Source organism: Erinaceus europaeus, chromosome 12, assembly GCF_950295315.1.
Source record: "Erinaceus europaeus chromosome 12, mEriEur2.1, whole genome shotgun sequence".
Lineage (NCBI taxonomy): Eukaryota > Metazoa > Chordata > Mammalia > Eulipotyphla > Erinaceidae > Erinaceus > Erinaceus europaeus.
The window spans coordinates 54,103,283-54,118,334 of NC_080173.1; the positions used below are offsets into that span (position 1 = coordinate 54,103,283).

General features: G+C 39.8%; 1 protein-coding gene across 6 annotated transcripts in view; it reads right to left on the reverse strand.

Moving 5' to 3' along the window:
• Positions 1-616: 616 nt before the first annotated feature.
• Positions 617-15,052, reverse strand: part of SPOP (speckle type BTB/POZ protein) — a 78,469-nt gene continuing 64,033 nt past the window's right edge. For all 6 annotated transcript variants that reach the window (XM_060203679.1, XM_007525628.3, XM_060203682.1 and 3 more), the window contains 4 exons: positions 11,167-11,222; positions 10,493-10,615; positions 3,306-3,448; positions 617-1,905 (listed from right to left, as the gene is read on the reverse strand). In XM_060203679.1, the coding sequence (XP_060059662.1) occupies positions 1,761-1,905; positions 3,306-3,448; positions 10,493-10,615; positions 11,167-11,222 (467 nt within the window). In that variant the 3' untranslated portion in view covers positions 617-1,760. The remainder of the gene's footprint in view (positions 1,906-3,305; positions 3,449-10,492; positions 10,616-11,166; positions 11,223-15,052) is intronic.

Sequence of the window (15,052 nt, forward strand, 5' to 3'; positions counted from 1 at the left end):
TGAATGAAATGTAAAGGTAAAATACGTCGACTCTTCCTCTAATAGTGTCCCATCAAATACATACACCAGTCAAATCACCAGTGCATATACCAGTATATACCACTGTCCTGTGCTGACATTACTGTGAGGAAGGAAATGTTGTCATCCCAGGGCACTCTGGTTAGCTCACTGGAAACCAAGACATCAACTTTTCTGGAAAGATCTAATCAGTGACAGAACTAACCAGAGGTAATGATTTCCCTTTATTTAATCTCCACATTCATATCTCCTTGGCTTTTCTGTATTTAGACAGGAGAAGGGAGATCAGGATTAGGTCTTGAAACATACAGGGTTCAGGAAAGCCCATTTTCATTATTTACCTTGGCAGAGGTAGGAGTGTGTTCCCTCATTAGGATGTGGACTGAAAGATACTCAAGAAGGACAAGAGACTGGCAGGTGCTGGCAGTTCCCAAAGGAAACTTGAGATTAAGGTGATGCAATAACCCCCTAATGCTGAGATATTTCAAACATGGTATCTGCAAGCTAAAGGATGAAACTAGGTCTTCAAAATCCCTTAAGCAAGCAGACCCAAATGACGCTTTGGTGAGTGAAACAAAAGACCAGAGATACCACACAGTACAAAATAGTAATTATTTATATTTTCAAAAAGAAAAAAATTAACATTTGGAAGTTCTCCCCTGGAGGAAGAGGGGCAAATTGGAAGGAACAGGACTGGCTCCTATGCAGGTGGCAAGCCAGGTATAAAGAGCTGAGCAATCTGGGCTGGGATTTTTGTTTCCACACAGCGTTACTAATAAATTTTCCTTTTCTTTCCTCTTCTTTTTGCTCTGTATTTATTTTTGTTTTTTGTCTTGTTTTTTTTTTTTCTTTCTTTCTTTCTTTTTTTTTTTTTTTTAGAAAAGGGGACTGGGAGAAGTAAAATCAGAGAAAAATGCCAAAAAACATTTTCCACAATATCTAAAAACAGAGAACCATAGTTCTTGTCAAGACAGTATGAATTCTGGATGAATTTTTTTTTCCAGTTTTCAACAGCAATAAAGATTTTTTGCAAAAGCTACCACATCAGAACACTTATCTTCCAGATCAAATAACCTCCTTCTCCTTTCACCTTCACTTGTCATGTTTCATAAAAAAGGATAAAAGGAAGTATTCTGTTCTTGCAAACAATAAGTGCTAACAATAAGAGAGCTCTTCTGACACTTGTTTGGTGGTGAAGAGTTTTCACAAATGGATCCAAGTTTTTAGCACAGTTGGATGAAATAAAATTTTCTCTCAACATAAATACTACTGAAATCCATAAACTGATTTTTGAGAAATTTTGCAAAAATTGTTTCTTCCTTTTCTTTTTCCTTCTTTTAAAACTCTCTCTCTCTTTTTTCTTTTTGCTCCAGGCACCTGACAATTTATTCTGCTCAGTCAGATGCAGACAAGTTTCTTTGAAGTACCACCACTGGGATGTCCTGGGGCCATTGCCTAGACTGAATCCCCACAGTATCAAACTCGGCCAGGCCAAAGGGAACACAGTGACACAGCAACAGGGTTTTCATTAGGCCGAACTGTCCCAAGTCCTGGGCCCTTCCCTCCCCCCACTTCCCCCAAGTTTGTTTAGTGCTGTTTTAAAAGTCTGGGGCCATGATGCAGTCTTTGCCCCCCACAACAGAGTACAAGCTCCACAGATTGCGCTGTCTACCTGGTGATCAGTGGCAGCAACCATGGTTGCTGCTTCTGGAAATAAACGGAGTCTTACAACAGGCAGGATTTTAGGATTGCTTCAGGCGCTTGCGTGGGGGTCCCAGAAAAGGGCACTGTGCTGAAGCCAGAGAGCGGTATGCCTCGGCCACCAAGTGGGGATGTGACACCACCATTGATTTCCACCCAGAGGTCTCCAAGACATCTGAAGCATGGCTAGGGAAAAATGTAGAAAGAAGGGTTATCAAAGGAATAGGCAACAGATAAATTATTATTATTATTATTATTGTCATTATTTTATCAGAGTACTGCTCAGCTCTATGGTGGTATGGGGGATGAAAGATGGGACTTTGGAGCCTCAGGCATGAAAGTCTCTTTGCATAACCATTATGCTATCTACCACTACCTGCAACAGATAAATTAAATGGCCACCTAGCTGTCCTATTTTTTCAGAGTTGTTCTAAAGGTGCCAAGGAAAGAAACAGCCAGATGAAAACCCCTTAGTATGTGTAAAAATTTCCTTCTTAGACCATGCACAGACAGGGATCAGGTTGTGGCTATTGTAACCCTGAAAGCCAGGATTATGAGCTACACTGTACTCTCAAATACAAAAAAACTAAATAAACATTTCCTCAGGCTCTTCACACTGTCAATCTTCTTTCTACTCACTGGTGATGTTAGTAAGGAAAAAGAGCAAGGGTTCTCTTGTTCAGACAGCACTGAATTTCCATCTGACTCTGCCATTTACTAGTCTCCTAGCCACAGAGCAAATCATAGTCTTGGGCCCATCTAATGATAAAAAAGGAGGGGTTTATAAAAACATACTTCACTGAATGGTTACCATCTAAAAAGTAGCAAGTATGTGTCTAGCACAGAGTGAGAACTCATGAGAAGGAATATTTTCTGGTCTCTTTGCTCCCTCATTTGCCTGTTGCTGCTCTGAAGCAATTTTATAGGCTTATTTGATACTGTTAGCTGTAGCTGGGCATTTTCTGTATTAGGTAATGACCACTCTTCAAACTTAAACTGGTTGTCACACTAGAACAGCTGGTGTGAAGGTCTTATAAGGCCTACTTCTCTTTCTTTTTCCAACTTTTGCTTCTCAGCAGGCAAGGGAATAGACCATGTCCCAGGGACAATATAAACAGGTCATTTGTAACTTAGGGTGAAGATAGATCTATTAGAATGAACATTTCTTAAAGCAATATTTCAGTCTGATCTACTCTCCCTCATTCCACCACCATCAATAGCTGGATATATTTTACTATGAAAAAAAATATCTATTTCTCCCAGAAATCTACATGCCTTTAATTAAGCCACTGAGTATGAAGTAAAGATGCTATTATATGGGGCACAAAGCTTTATCAGGTCAGCAAGTGACCATTTTCTTCAATTCTGATTATTAAAATGAAGGCAAAACACCTCATTCACCGAAAGCGTTAGACTCGTGAATGCAAAACCATCTTCCATACTGTCGAGCTAGTGGGAGAGAGGAAAATTCCATACTTACTACTAGAAGGTTAATGAAGCTTCTCATCTTACTAATTCAAAGTCTTTCTCATTTTTCTAGCTATCCCAACTATACCGAAAAAAGAACTCTGAAGATGCCAACTCACTAGTTGATGAAATCCACTGCCTGCGTTTTCAACTGATCTGCGCTGTGGAGGTCAGCCAGGATGAGAATTTCTGCTGCATTCTCCACAGAGAGGTTACTGCAGAGGGCATCCTCACACATGACCTTTAAACGCTCCAGGGCATACTGTAAAACACAAGCACTGCTGTCGTCAGAACAGGAATAGCTTTGGGCTGATTCTACCGAAGCTGATTTCTATAGTTGTGCCATCATGTAACTAGATACCTGAACAAAATGACACAAGCCATGAAATGACTGCCACTATACTTATAAAACATAGCCATAGAGAAGGCTGACATTAAAACAGCTGAAACTGCCATGCTGCCATTCAAAATCTGAACTTCATTATAAAAATGTTATAGAGTAGACCTACACCCTTGAGTTTGCACCACCCCAACTAGAATTAAAGTTGTTTTTTTTTTAACAAGAAAAATTCTTTACTTGGGGATAGGCTAAGAAATAGCCCAGCAAGTAGAGCAAATGCCTTAATGTGTGAGGTCCTGGGTTCAAGACCCAGCAACACATTGGAGCACCACAGACAGCACACAAGGGAACTCCATAATGATGGGGTGTTACTTTGGTGTCTCTCACCAAAAGTGTCACACACGTACGAGGTTCTCAGTCCATTCCCTAGTACAGCACACAAAAATTAATTAACTTCAAAATTAAAGTAAAGCTTTTGTTATTTACTAACGAGAGAGAAAACCACTTTGATATATGCAATGCCTGGGTTGAAACCTGGGGTATTAAAATGCAAGTCCTGTGCTCTACCACTAAGCAACTTCCTCAGCAGCTAAACTTAAATATTCCCCACCTACCTTTATAGTGAGGCAGTATTCTGCTTCAAACAAGGGTCAATACATTTTAACTTTCTGCAGTCCTTTTATTTAGAAGCAGGCTAGGGTAAAGCATAGTCCCCTTTCTACTAAAACACTGTCACTAGCCCAGTGGGGTTTCCCAGCTGGCCCATAAGGCAGTGAAAAGGAGCCCTGTGGAGATTTTCACCAGCACCTCAGCCATTAGTGGTTCCTGAATGAAAGTCCACCAAAGGTCTCCTTTTAGACAGAGAAGGATAAATGGAGTTCTATTTTGTTGGGGTTGAGGTTAAAATTCCCAGGGTAAAAGAACAAAGCAACAGAGACCTCCTATGTAGTTTCAGTCTAAAAACTTTCTATTTTTCAAGTAGAGGTATAAACATTCTGGAAATGGAAGGTATAGGCACATCTGAAATAGCTGATTTGTTTTGATGCAGTTTTACTTCCTGCTTTCAAGATAAGACTATAAAGTTAACTAAGGAACATCAAGGATAAGTAGAAGGAAGGAATAAAAAAAAGCACAAAATAAACTGCCAATAATCAGTTCGCAGGAGAATGGTTTGTTTTGAGAGTAACCACAGTCTCCGTATAGGTCCCATTTCGAGAACCTCAGAACTCAGTGATACAATACTCCTCCAGGCTGAATCATGACAATCAAACCAGGACCATTTTATTTTATGAATTCTGGGCTAGAAGGCGTATCTGCTGGCACTGTGATCTTCTGCAGCAAAGGAATGCTTTATTGGTTTTGGTGCAACTTTAATTTTTTTTACATGCGAGTAACTGGAAAACAGGAATGAAATTAAGCAAAGAAGAAATTAGGTTGATTTTTGTTTTTAAGCTGATTTTGAGTAAGTGTTCAGTCTGTATATACTGCTGCACAAAATATTCCTTCTGCCTTTTCTTAATACATTCTTTTAAAAGGACTTATACTGTGAATAGCTCTGATCCCTACTGCATAATTAGACAAAAGTAGCCATTCTTGTCCCTTGAGGGACAAAGTTTTTTTCTTAATTATGCTTCTGAAAAACCTGCCTAATGGCAGTACTTACCCAGGAGATTGAAACTGTGTCTCCCAGGCCCAGGTGATGTGTTTTGTTTTGTTTTTGGGCTAATTACACATGTCCCCAGGTGACTAGAAAGCTCAGAAGGAGATGTTTCAGTCTCCTGGGATAAATTCTAGATGTTTAGATCTTTCCATGAAAGACTTCTATTTTCCTAAAACTCACATGGAAATGTAAAGGTAAAAATGCTTTTAAACAAACTTAGAGAAAAGATTGTGTGCTGAGAAATTCTGAATGGAATCTGAAAACACACCCCTCAGTTACCTCTCATTAACAAACTGAAAGCACTCTCTGATCCAACTGCTTTATTTTTTAAAAAAATGTAAGTTAACGGGAGTCGGGCGGTAGTGCAGCAGGTTAAGCGCACGTGGTGCAAAGCGCAGGGACTGGCGGAAGGATCCTGGTTCGAGCCCCCGGCTCCCCAACTGCAGGGGAGTCACTTCACAGGCGGTGAAGCAGGTCTGCAGGTGTCTGTCTTTCTCTCCCCCTCTGTCTTCCCCTCCTCTCTCCATTTCTCTCTGTCCTATCCAACAACAACGACATCAATAACAACAATAATTACTACAACAACAATAAAAAGACAAGGGCAACACAAGGGAAAATAAATAAACAAATAAAAAATTTTTTAAAAATGTAAGTTAATACATTATATTGAAAATACTGTCCTTGGTATGTTGATTCAGACTGATTCTCTATATTCTGTGCACTCACAGGAGATTGCCTGTAGATTCTCTGAGGAACAAGATTGAAAACTTGATCATATATGGGGATAGCTGGAGGGTTCTACTTCATGTTAGTGGCACAGGAACTTTCCAGATGAATGACATGAGCTATATTCATACACACATATACACACATACCCCTAAAGTCTTATAATACTATAACCCAGTGTTAAAACAAAAAAAAAATTTTTTTGATAGGTAAATATAGAAAAGGCAGTTGACACATATGTTTAACCCTGGCATGCAATTCTGAACCTTACTATTACTGTTTAAAAAGTGGGTCAGCAATAGTACTCATCCTTATGGAAGCTAGCAGATGTGGGGGATAAACACCTAGTCTATATAAGGCCACTTCACTGAAAACTGGAGAAAGATGAGACAAAATTATTATAAACTCAATAAAAAGGGAGGCAGTTGGGAGTCGGGCAGTAGCGCAGCGGGTCAAGCGCAGTGGCACAAAGTGCAAGGACCTGCGTAAGGATCCTGGTTCGAGCCCCTGTCTCCCCACCTGCAGGGGAATCACTTTACAAGTGGTGAAGCAGGTCTGCAGGTGTCTCTCTTTCTCTCTCCCTCTCTGTCTTCCCCTCCTCTCTTGATTTCTCTCTGTCCTATCCAACAACAACAACATCAATAACAACAATAACAATAAAAGACAACAAAGGCAACAAAAGGGAATAAAGAAAATTAAAAATAAAAAGGGAGGCAGTTGGCTGAGCCTATTTCCACAAGGTAAGAGTGAGGTTACAATTAATTAATATTTTCTTACTGAAAGTTTTCTCTGGTCAGAACTGTACTATACATGGAAGGGCATGGAAAGTTCACATTGCTTAGCTATACTAATAAAGTTTTTTGTTTTTCTTTCATTTATTTACGGGAGAAAAAAATAACTAAAGCTACACTCTGGTAAATGTGCTGCTAGGGACTGAACTTTAAGACCTCATGTTTGGGAGTCCAATGTTTTATCCACTATGCCACGCTCTTGGCTTCTACACTAACAAAGATTGAAAGACAGTAATGTTGAGGAGGAGGGGGAGAAGCTGGGGACCTTTCCCCAGCTCTCTCTCCCCCATGGGTTCATCATGGAACTTCTTGAAAGAATTATAAGATAACATCCATGTACACAGGGTCCTAAGCTGAATATAGGCCCCAGATCAGATCAAATCGATGGGGTTTACAGTCAACAATATTTATACCCCTTTCCCATATTTGGGAGCTACTCTCGTCCCTGATCCAGCTTTCTAGCCCTTTTTCCAGCCATGACATCATCTCCCCAGACAATAACTTGGATCCACCTGCATATCAGATGTCAGGCTCAGGGAAAAAAAAACCCAAAAAACTAGTATAGTCATGGGCCCTTTGGAATATAACTAAAATAGGCCTACTATCTATCTAGTAGGCCTATTTTAAACAGAGACTCCCAACTCTTCATCTGCACTATTCCAGCCTTTAGGTTCATGATTAGTCAACAATTTGTTCTGCTTTATATGTTAACTCTTCTTTTGGCCACCAGGTTCCAGATGCTACCATGATGCTACCAACCGGACTTCCCTGGGCAGACAACCCCACCAATGTGTACTGGAGCCCTGCCTGCCCAGATCTCTGCCCCACTAGGGAAAGAGAGAGACAGGCTGGGAGTATGAATTGACCTGTCAACACCCCTGTTCAGCAGGGAAGCAATTACAGAAGCCTGACCTTCCACCTTCTGTACCCCATAATGACCCTGGGTTCATACTCCCTGAGGGACAAAAAATAGGAAAGCTACTGGAAGTCGGGTGGTGGCACAGCCGGTTAAACACACGTGGCACAAAGCACAAGGACCAACAATGTAAGGATCCCGTTTCAAGCTCCCGGCTCCCTACCTGCAGGGGAGTCGCTTCACAGGCAGTGAAGCAGTTCTGCAGGTATCTATCTTTCTCTCCCCCTCTCTGTCTTCCCCTCTTCTCTCCATTTCTCTCTGTCCTATCCACCAACAGTAACTTCAATAACCACAACAATGTTAAGCAACAAGGGCAACAAAAGGGAAATATAAATAAATATAAAAAGAATTTTAAAAATAGGAAAGCTATCAGGGGAGGGGGTGGGATACAGAGTTCTGGTGGTGGGAATTGTGTGGAGTTGTACCCCTCTTATCCTATGGTTTCTGTCAGTGTTTCCTTTTTATAAATAAATGAATATTAAGAAAAAAAAAGATAACACCCACTATCGGTATGCAGATTCCAATCTTCTATTAAATTAGGAGGTAGATATAGTGCAAAAGTGAAAAAGTGAAGAGAAAGCTCAGAGAGTAGGGACCGAGGGCCTAGGAAGATCCCAAAAAGACCTCTCCTTGCAAGTCCTCTTAAGGACATGTATAAGGTCTTAAACCTTATACATGTCACACTGGGGCCAGATTTCCATTGGTCTGCTGAAATCACCAGGTGTGATTACCTTACCAAAGCTCCTCCCACAGTGTACATCTTTTGTGCTCAAGTTCTCACTTCCCATGTGTGCAACTGCAGTGCAGCAAAGTGTCTGAGTGTCTGTGCTCCTAGGTTTCCCTGTCTGTTCCCTGACCTCAACAGTAAGGATACAACCATAATTCAATCTTATCAGTAGCAGTGATTGGGTATATATGGCTTATCCTTTATAGACAAACCAAACAAGCTGATCAATAAAGATCAAACCTGTTACCCTGTAAACATACGCACTTTCCTTTGTCCTCAGGGGTAAAAAGAATAGTAAAAGGAGACTATTCCTACTAGAATCTTGAGAAGGCTCTAGTGTACTTGGACACTAGAGCCAGTTTTGCCCTCAGGTGGGTACCCAACCATCAAAGTAAGACGAGGCACTAGTGGCGTGGAACTACCTCTCTCTCAGAATCTACTGCTGACTAGGTTTAAGGATTCACCCCTCCTCTGCAAACACAAGAAAAAGCTTCCAGAGGACAGCCAACTTTTACTCTGTCCCTCTTCCCCTCCTTAGACCACAAGGCCTTGAAGGGCATGTCACTGAGCTCACTCTGATGTATCTACATAATAAACGTTTCCCAGACTGTGTGTATGTGAGAAATATTAGTTCCTGGAGGTGATTCTTGATTCCATGGTTAACTAAATTGGAGAAATACTAATTATCATATTCCCTTTCAGCAAACTTACAGTGCACATTAACATACTAGAGGTTCTGAGAAATACTGCAATGCAGGGTAGGGCACAGAACTTTGGTGGTGGGTACAATGTGAAACTATATTTCTATAATCTCAGACTTTTGTGAATTGTTATTGAACCACTGATAAAAAAATAATAAATCCAGGAAGTTGGGCAGTAGTGCAGCGGGTTAAGCGCAGGTGGTGCAAAGCGCAAGGATCAGCTTAAGGATCCCGGTTCAAGGTTAAGTGCATGTGGTGCAAAGTGCAGGGACTGGCATAAGAATCCTGGTTCAAGCCCCCAGCTCCCCACCTGTAGGGGAGTCGATTCACAAGTGGTGAAGCACGTCTACAGGTGTCTGTCTTTCTCTCCCCATCTCCCCCTCCTATCTCCATTTCTCTCTGTCCTATCCAATAACAACGACATCAATAACAACTACTACAACAATAAAAAACAACAAGGGCAACAAAAGGGAATAAATAAATAAATGTTAAAAAAAAAAAAAAAAAGGATCCCGGTTCAAGCCCCCAGCCCCTCACCTGCAGGGGAGTTGCTTCACAGAAAGTGAAGCAGGTCTGCAGGTGTCTATCTTTCTCTCCTCCCCTCTGTCTTCCCCTCCTATTTCTATTTCTCTCTGTCCTATACAACAACGATGACATCAATAACAGTAACTACAACAATAAAAAGCAACAAGGACAACAAAAGGGAACAAATTAAAAATAATAATAAATCCTACAGTAAACACACACACACAGAAAACCCTACTGTGGTTAAACTTAATTATTTTTTTAAAAGTATTCTTTACTTTTTTATTGGATATGTAGAGAGAACAAGTTAGTGTACTTCAGAGCACTTTGTAAATTATCAAGTATGATCTAAAAGTTAGTATTACTGTATTTCTTTTTAAAAAATAATTTATTTCCTTTTGTTGACCTTGTTTTATTGTTGTAGTTATTATTGTTGTTGTTGATGTTGTCGCTGTTGGATAGGACAAAAAGAAATGGAGAGAGGAGGGAAGACAGAGAGGGGGAGAGAAAAGACACCTGCAGATCTGCTTCACTGCTTGTGAAGCAACTCCCCTGCAGGTAAGGAGCCATGGGCTCGAACCGGGATTCTTGAGCCGGTCCTTGTGCTTTGCCGCCACCTGCGCTTAACCTGCTGTGCTACCACCCAACTCCCGTATTACTGTATTTCTAACACCGAGATGGAGAAGAGAAGAGGATAAACAACAAATTTATCTGTCTTTTCATAGGTAAGGTGAGAACTAGCTTACCATTCAAAGCACGATGCCTTTGAGAATAAAAGTTTTATCAACGTCTGTGTTAAAATCTTCAATAAGCTAGTATATGTGCTCAATTTTATACACAACGCAATAATGAAGCTCAATCAAGAAACTCAACAGATTACAAAAACTACTCTTGCCATCATTCTTCTATTCCTGTTTTACCTTGTCAGCAGCTGCCAGCAAATCATCAGCCATTTTGTCGAGGTTCGGAGCCTTTCCCGTGTAAATGAAGCACATCATTTCCTTAAAAACTTCAGGCTCCACATCATTGATTTCAACCCGGTTCTATGCCAGAAAAACTGAAAATGAGAAACATTCCAACAGAACAAAACCCCTAAACAATTTTCAGTCTTTAAACTCTGATAAAGAGAAACACATCTATCCTTTTAAATCTAACCTGAATGGAAATTTTCTTCTTGTCTTATTTGATAATAGTTTGTGCCCATCAGTTGTACCAGCTATTTCTCTCTGATATAGATTGTCAAGAGAAGTCATGATGCATTTTTGCATAGAAAAAAAGAAAAATATATTATGACTTTTCTGATAACCTAATAGTTTTTATCTCTTCCTGAGTCTGCTGTGTAGGAACACATCTCTAATAACCTCACCCAAAACTGGAATAATCTTCCTGGAATTAAATAGTAGGTTTTTACCTAGAATACTTTTGGACCACCTCATTCTGTACTCAGAAAAATGTTGAAGGAATTGTACTCCATTTTAATAATACAGTAAGAAAAAAATTAGGAAAGTAATTTTTATTGCCAAAATTAGGAAATCAGCTGAATCAAGTCATCTAGCTTAGAGAAAAAAAAATGCATCTTTATCCTGTGAAGTACCTTTTTGCTCTCCTCCATTTCATGTTCAAACATAGCACTGAAGACTGGAGACCGAGCTGCAATGTAAAAGGAATACAGACAAGGTTATCACAGAAATTTCTCTTAGTTCTGCAACAAAAAAGAAGTTAATTTTCTTCTCTATCTTATTGCTACAGGAAAGGGCCTTAGTCTAAAATGATACCAGAAGTGTAAGATTCCTTTCTTATAACAATAACTGAATAATTTTAGTACAAAGGGCAGAAAAGTAATTACTACTTCAAAAATAATTTATTAACTTCATGTCAATCATTCCTATTTAAAAGAAATTACTCAAATTACCTATGTTGAATTACAATGATAACCTCTGGTGTATCTGTAGGTTCAAATTTAAGTCCTTCCTTAAACAAAAAAGCATAGATTTTTGCTCAAAGAAGTGATAACTACTCTTCTCCATTTTTAGAGACCAAAAAGCAAGTCCGAAAACAAGGCTCAATGGCAACCACTCAAAGTACATGCTCAATTACAGCAGGTTGTCTATTCCTCCAAGCCGTGCATTCTCATCAGAAGTGATAATGTGCGGTGGCGCAGCGGGTTAAGTGCACGTGGCACAAAGCCAAGGACCGGCTTAAGGATCCTGGTTCAAGCCCCTGGCTCCCCACCTGCTGGGGGGGTCACTTCACAAGTGGTGAAAGCAGGTCTGCAGGTATCTGTCTTTCTCTCCCCCTCTGTCTTCCCCATCTCTCTCCATTTCTCTCTGTCCTATCCAAAAACAACAACATCAGTAACAACAATAATAACTACAACAATGTTAAACAACAAGGGCAACAGAAGGGAAACTAAATAAATATTTAAAAAAAAAAAAAAGAAGTGATAATGCTCCAAAGAGGCCAGAAAAAATAAATCTTAGATGTTATTTATAATCATGCATGGCCCTTCAAAGCTCAACCCTACTGATAAAATTTTATTCCTTAGTATTTAATATCTTTCATTAGGGATGATTTAAATTATTTTTCCTTAGGGATGGAATATGAGAAAAGATGGGGAAACAGAGTTCTAAATATAAGTATTTTGTCTAACACATGTTACAAAGAAAACTTAATTGCAATCATAAAAGTAATAAAATGGTCAAGGAACCAAAAATTTAATCATGCTGTCTAACAGATCAGAGGTTCTGGTAAACATTAAGACTTACCAATCAGTCTATAAGAGAGGAAAAACAGATGGAATATAAACCAGGACTGAACTAGCAGGTAACTGGGACTGTACCTACAGTTTATATCAGGACTAATTTTAAATGCCATGTTCTTCTTTTTTCTTTAATATGCCATTTTCTAAACACATAATCTTGGACAAATACCTTCCTAGTCTTGATATTTTAATCCACCCCAAAAGGATATTAATTTTTATCTCAGAATGGTTATAGATCACAAGATACTAAATAAATACATTATAGAAATTAAAAACTAATGAGCTGGTGCTTTTCATAGAGAGAGAAAGGCTCAAGCAATTAAGTGCTTAAAGGGTCTTTATGGGTAGACAGAGCTGATGCTATCAAAATAAATAATGTACATTTTTAATTTTTATTTTTCATATTTATTTATTCCCTTTTTGTTGCCCTTGTTTTTATTGTTGTTATTGATGTTGGATAGTACAGAGTGAAATGAAGAGAGGAGGGGAAGACACAGAGGGGCAGAGAAAGAGACACCTGCAGACCTGCTTCACCGCTTGTGAAGTGACTCCCCTGCAGGTGGGGAGCCGAGGGCTCAATTGAACCAGGGTCCTTACGCCAGTCTTTGCACTTTGCGCCACCTGCGCTCAACCCACTGCGCTACCACCCAACTCCCTATAATAAATAATATTGCTTGGGGGAAATAACCAGAGAGAAAAGAGAACTGAAGCAAACCCTTAGGGAACACCAATCTTTTAAAAGGACAGACATAGAGGGAGGTCACACATTAGAAGTAACCAGAGAACCAGGGAAAAAAACCAGAAGACTCAAATAATATATGAATTAAAGAGATATTCAGGGATAGGGAGAGCATAGTGGTTATGCAAAATGATTTTTTTTTAATTTTTAAAAAATATTTATTCATTTATTTATTCCCTTTTGTTGCCCTTGTTGCTGTTTTTTATTGTAGTTATTCTTGTTGTCGTCGTTGGATAGGACAGGGAGAAATGGAGAGTGTAGGGAAGACAGAGAGGGGGAGAGCCGGGGGCTTGAACCGCGATCCTTACACTGGTCTTTGTACTTTGTACCACATGTGCTTAACCCACTGCACTACTGCCTGACTCCCACAAAATGATTTTAATTCCTGGGGCTCCACAGTCTCAGGTTCAATTCCCAACACTACCTTAAGCCAGAGGAGAACGAGAGAAAGAGCAAGAGTGAGAATGAAAATTGAAAGCAACGGCGGGGAGGAAAGAGAATTAATTTGGGGGCTAGAAGGTCTTGTAACTGCTTACCTGAATGGAGGTGAGCTGAGGATAAATGGGAGAAAAGAAACAGATCATGAATGTGCTAACTAAAGAAACATCTCTGAAAAGGAGAGACAGTAACTATAGAGAGAAATACAAATTGCTTATAGACCTGAGGGCAAACAGACAGTGGGAGAGAAATGGTGATGATACCAGACAGCAAGGGACTGACTGACAGAACAAAGCTGAGAAGGTATGGGGTATGAAACAAGTAGAAAACAGTCTGCTTCTTACAGCAGAATGCAAGGTAAACATAGGTTAAGAATTAAGAAGGTTCTTATAGAAGGGCCTCCATTTTCTCTTAGAAGAAAAAAAGGTCATCTTTAAGAAGCTTGGCATGAGAGAGAATAGGAAAGGTGTGAAGTGACCATTGTTGAGAAGGATAAAGAATTGACTGTATACCTGTAGAAACTGAGTTCTTTTCTTGGTAATGTAGAGCCACTAACCTTAGTGTTAAATGACTTCCTTTAGAAATATAACTGAGAAAGAGAAAATTGGGAGTAGATAACGTTAACGGCTATGCAAAGAGACACTCATGCCTGAGGCTCTGAAGTCCCAGGTTTAGTCCCCCTGAACCACCATAAACCAGAGTTGCTAAGCGCTCTGGTGAGAAAGAGAGAGACAGACAGAGACATGGGGGAGGGGGGGCAGACAGAAATGTGGTCATACTGGGCCACACTGAGGTCTTACTAGGTGTGCATTGTAGAATGACAGAGCTGCAGATTTTGATAAGACATCTGCTACTTAAAGGTTCACAAGATTTCCCCATGTCTATGGCCTCAAAATAAGTTTGTGATTGAAGGCTAAGCTTTCATGTGAGGTAAAGAAAAGTTATTCCTGGGATTGGGTGATGGTGGTGCATCTGGTTGAGTGGACATGTTATAATGTGCAAGGACCAGGTTTTGATTCCCTAGTCCTCACATGCAGGGAGCAAGTTTCATGAGTGAAGCAGTGCTGCAGATGTCTCTGTCTCTCTCCCTATCACCCCCTTCCTTCTCAATTTCTGGCTGTCTCTATCCAATAAATAAATAAATAAATAAATAAATAAATAAATAAATAAATAAATAAAATTTAAAAATTGGGGCCAGGCAGTGGCGCACCTGGTTAAGCACACACATTACAATGTGCCAAGGACCCAGGTTTAAGCCCCTGGTCCCCACCTGTAAGGGGAAAGCTTCACAAGTGGTGAAGCAGGGCTGCAGGTGTCCTCTGTCTCTTTTCCTATCTCCCCCCTTTCCTGTCAACTTCTCTCTGTCTCTATCCAGTAATAAATAAATAAATAAATATTTTTTTTAATTTAAAAAATCCTATCAGTTCCTCCTGTGTCCATTTTCCTTGATCTTAAAGATCAAGATTGGACCCCTCAACCTCCAGGTAACTGGCAGAATTTTTACTCTTCCAGTAGTACTTCTATCAAAAACAGAGCTAAGAC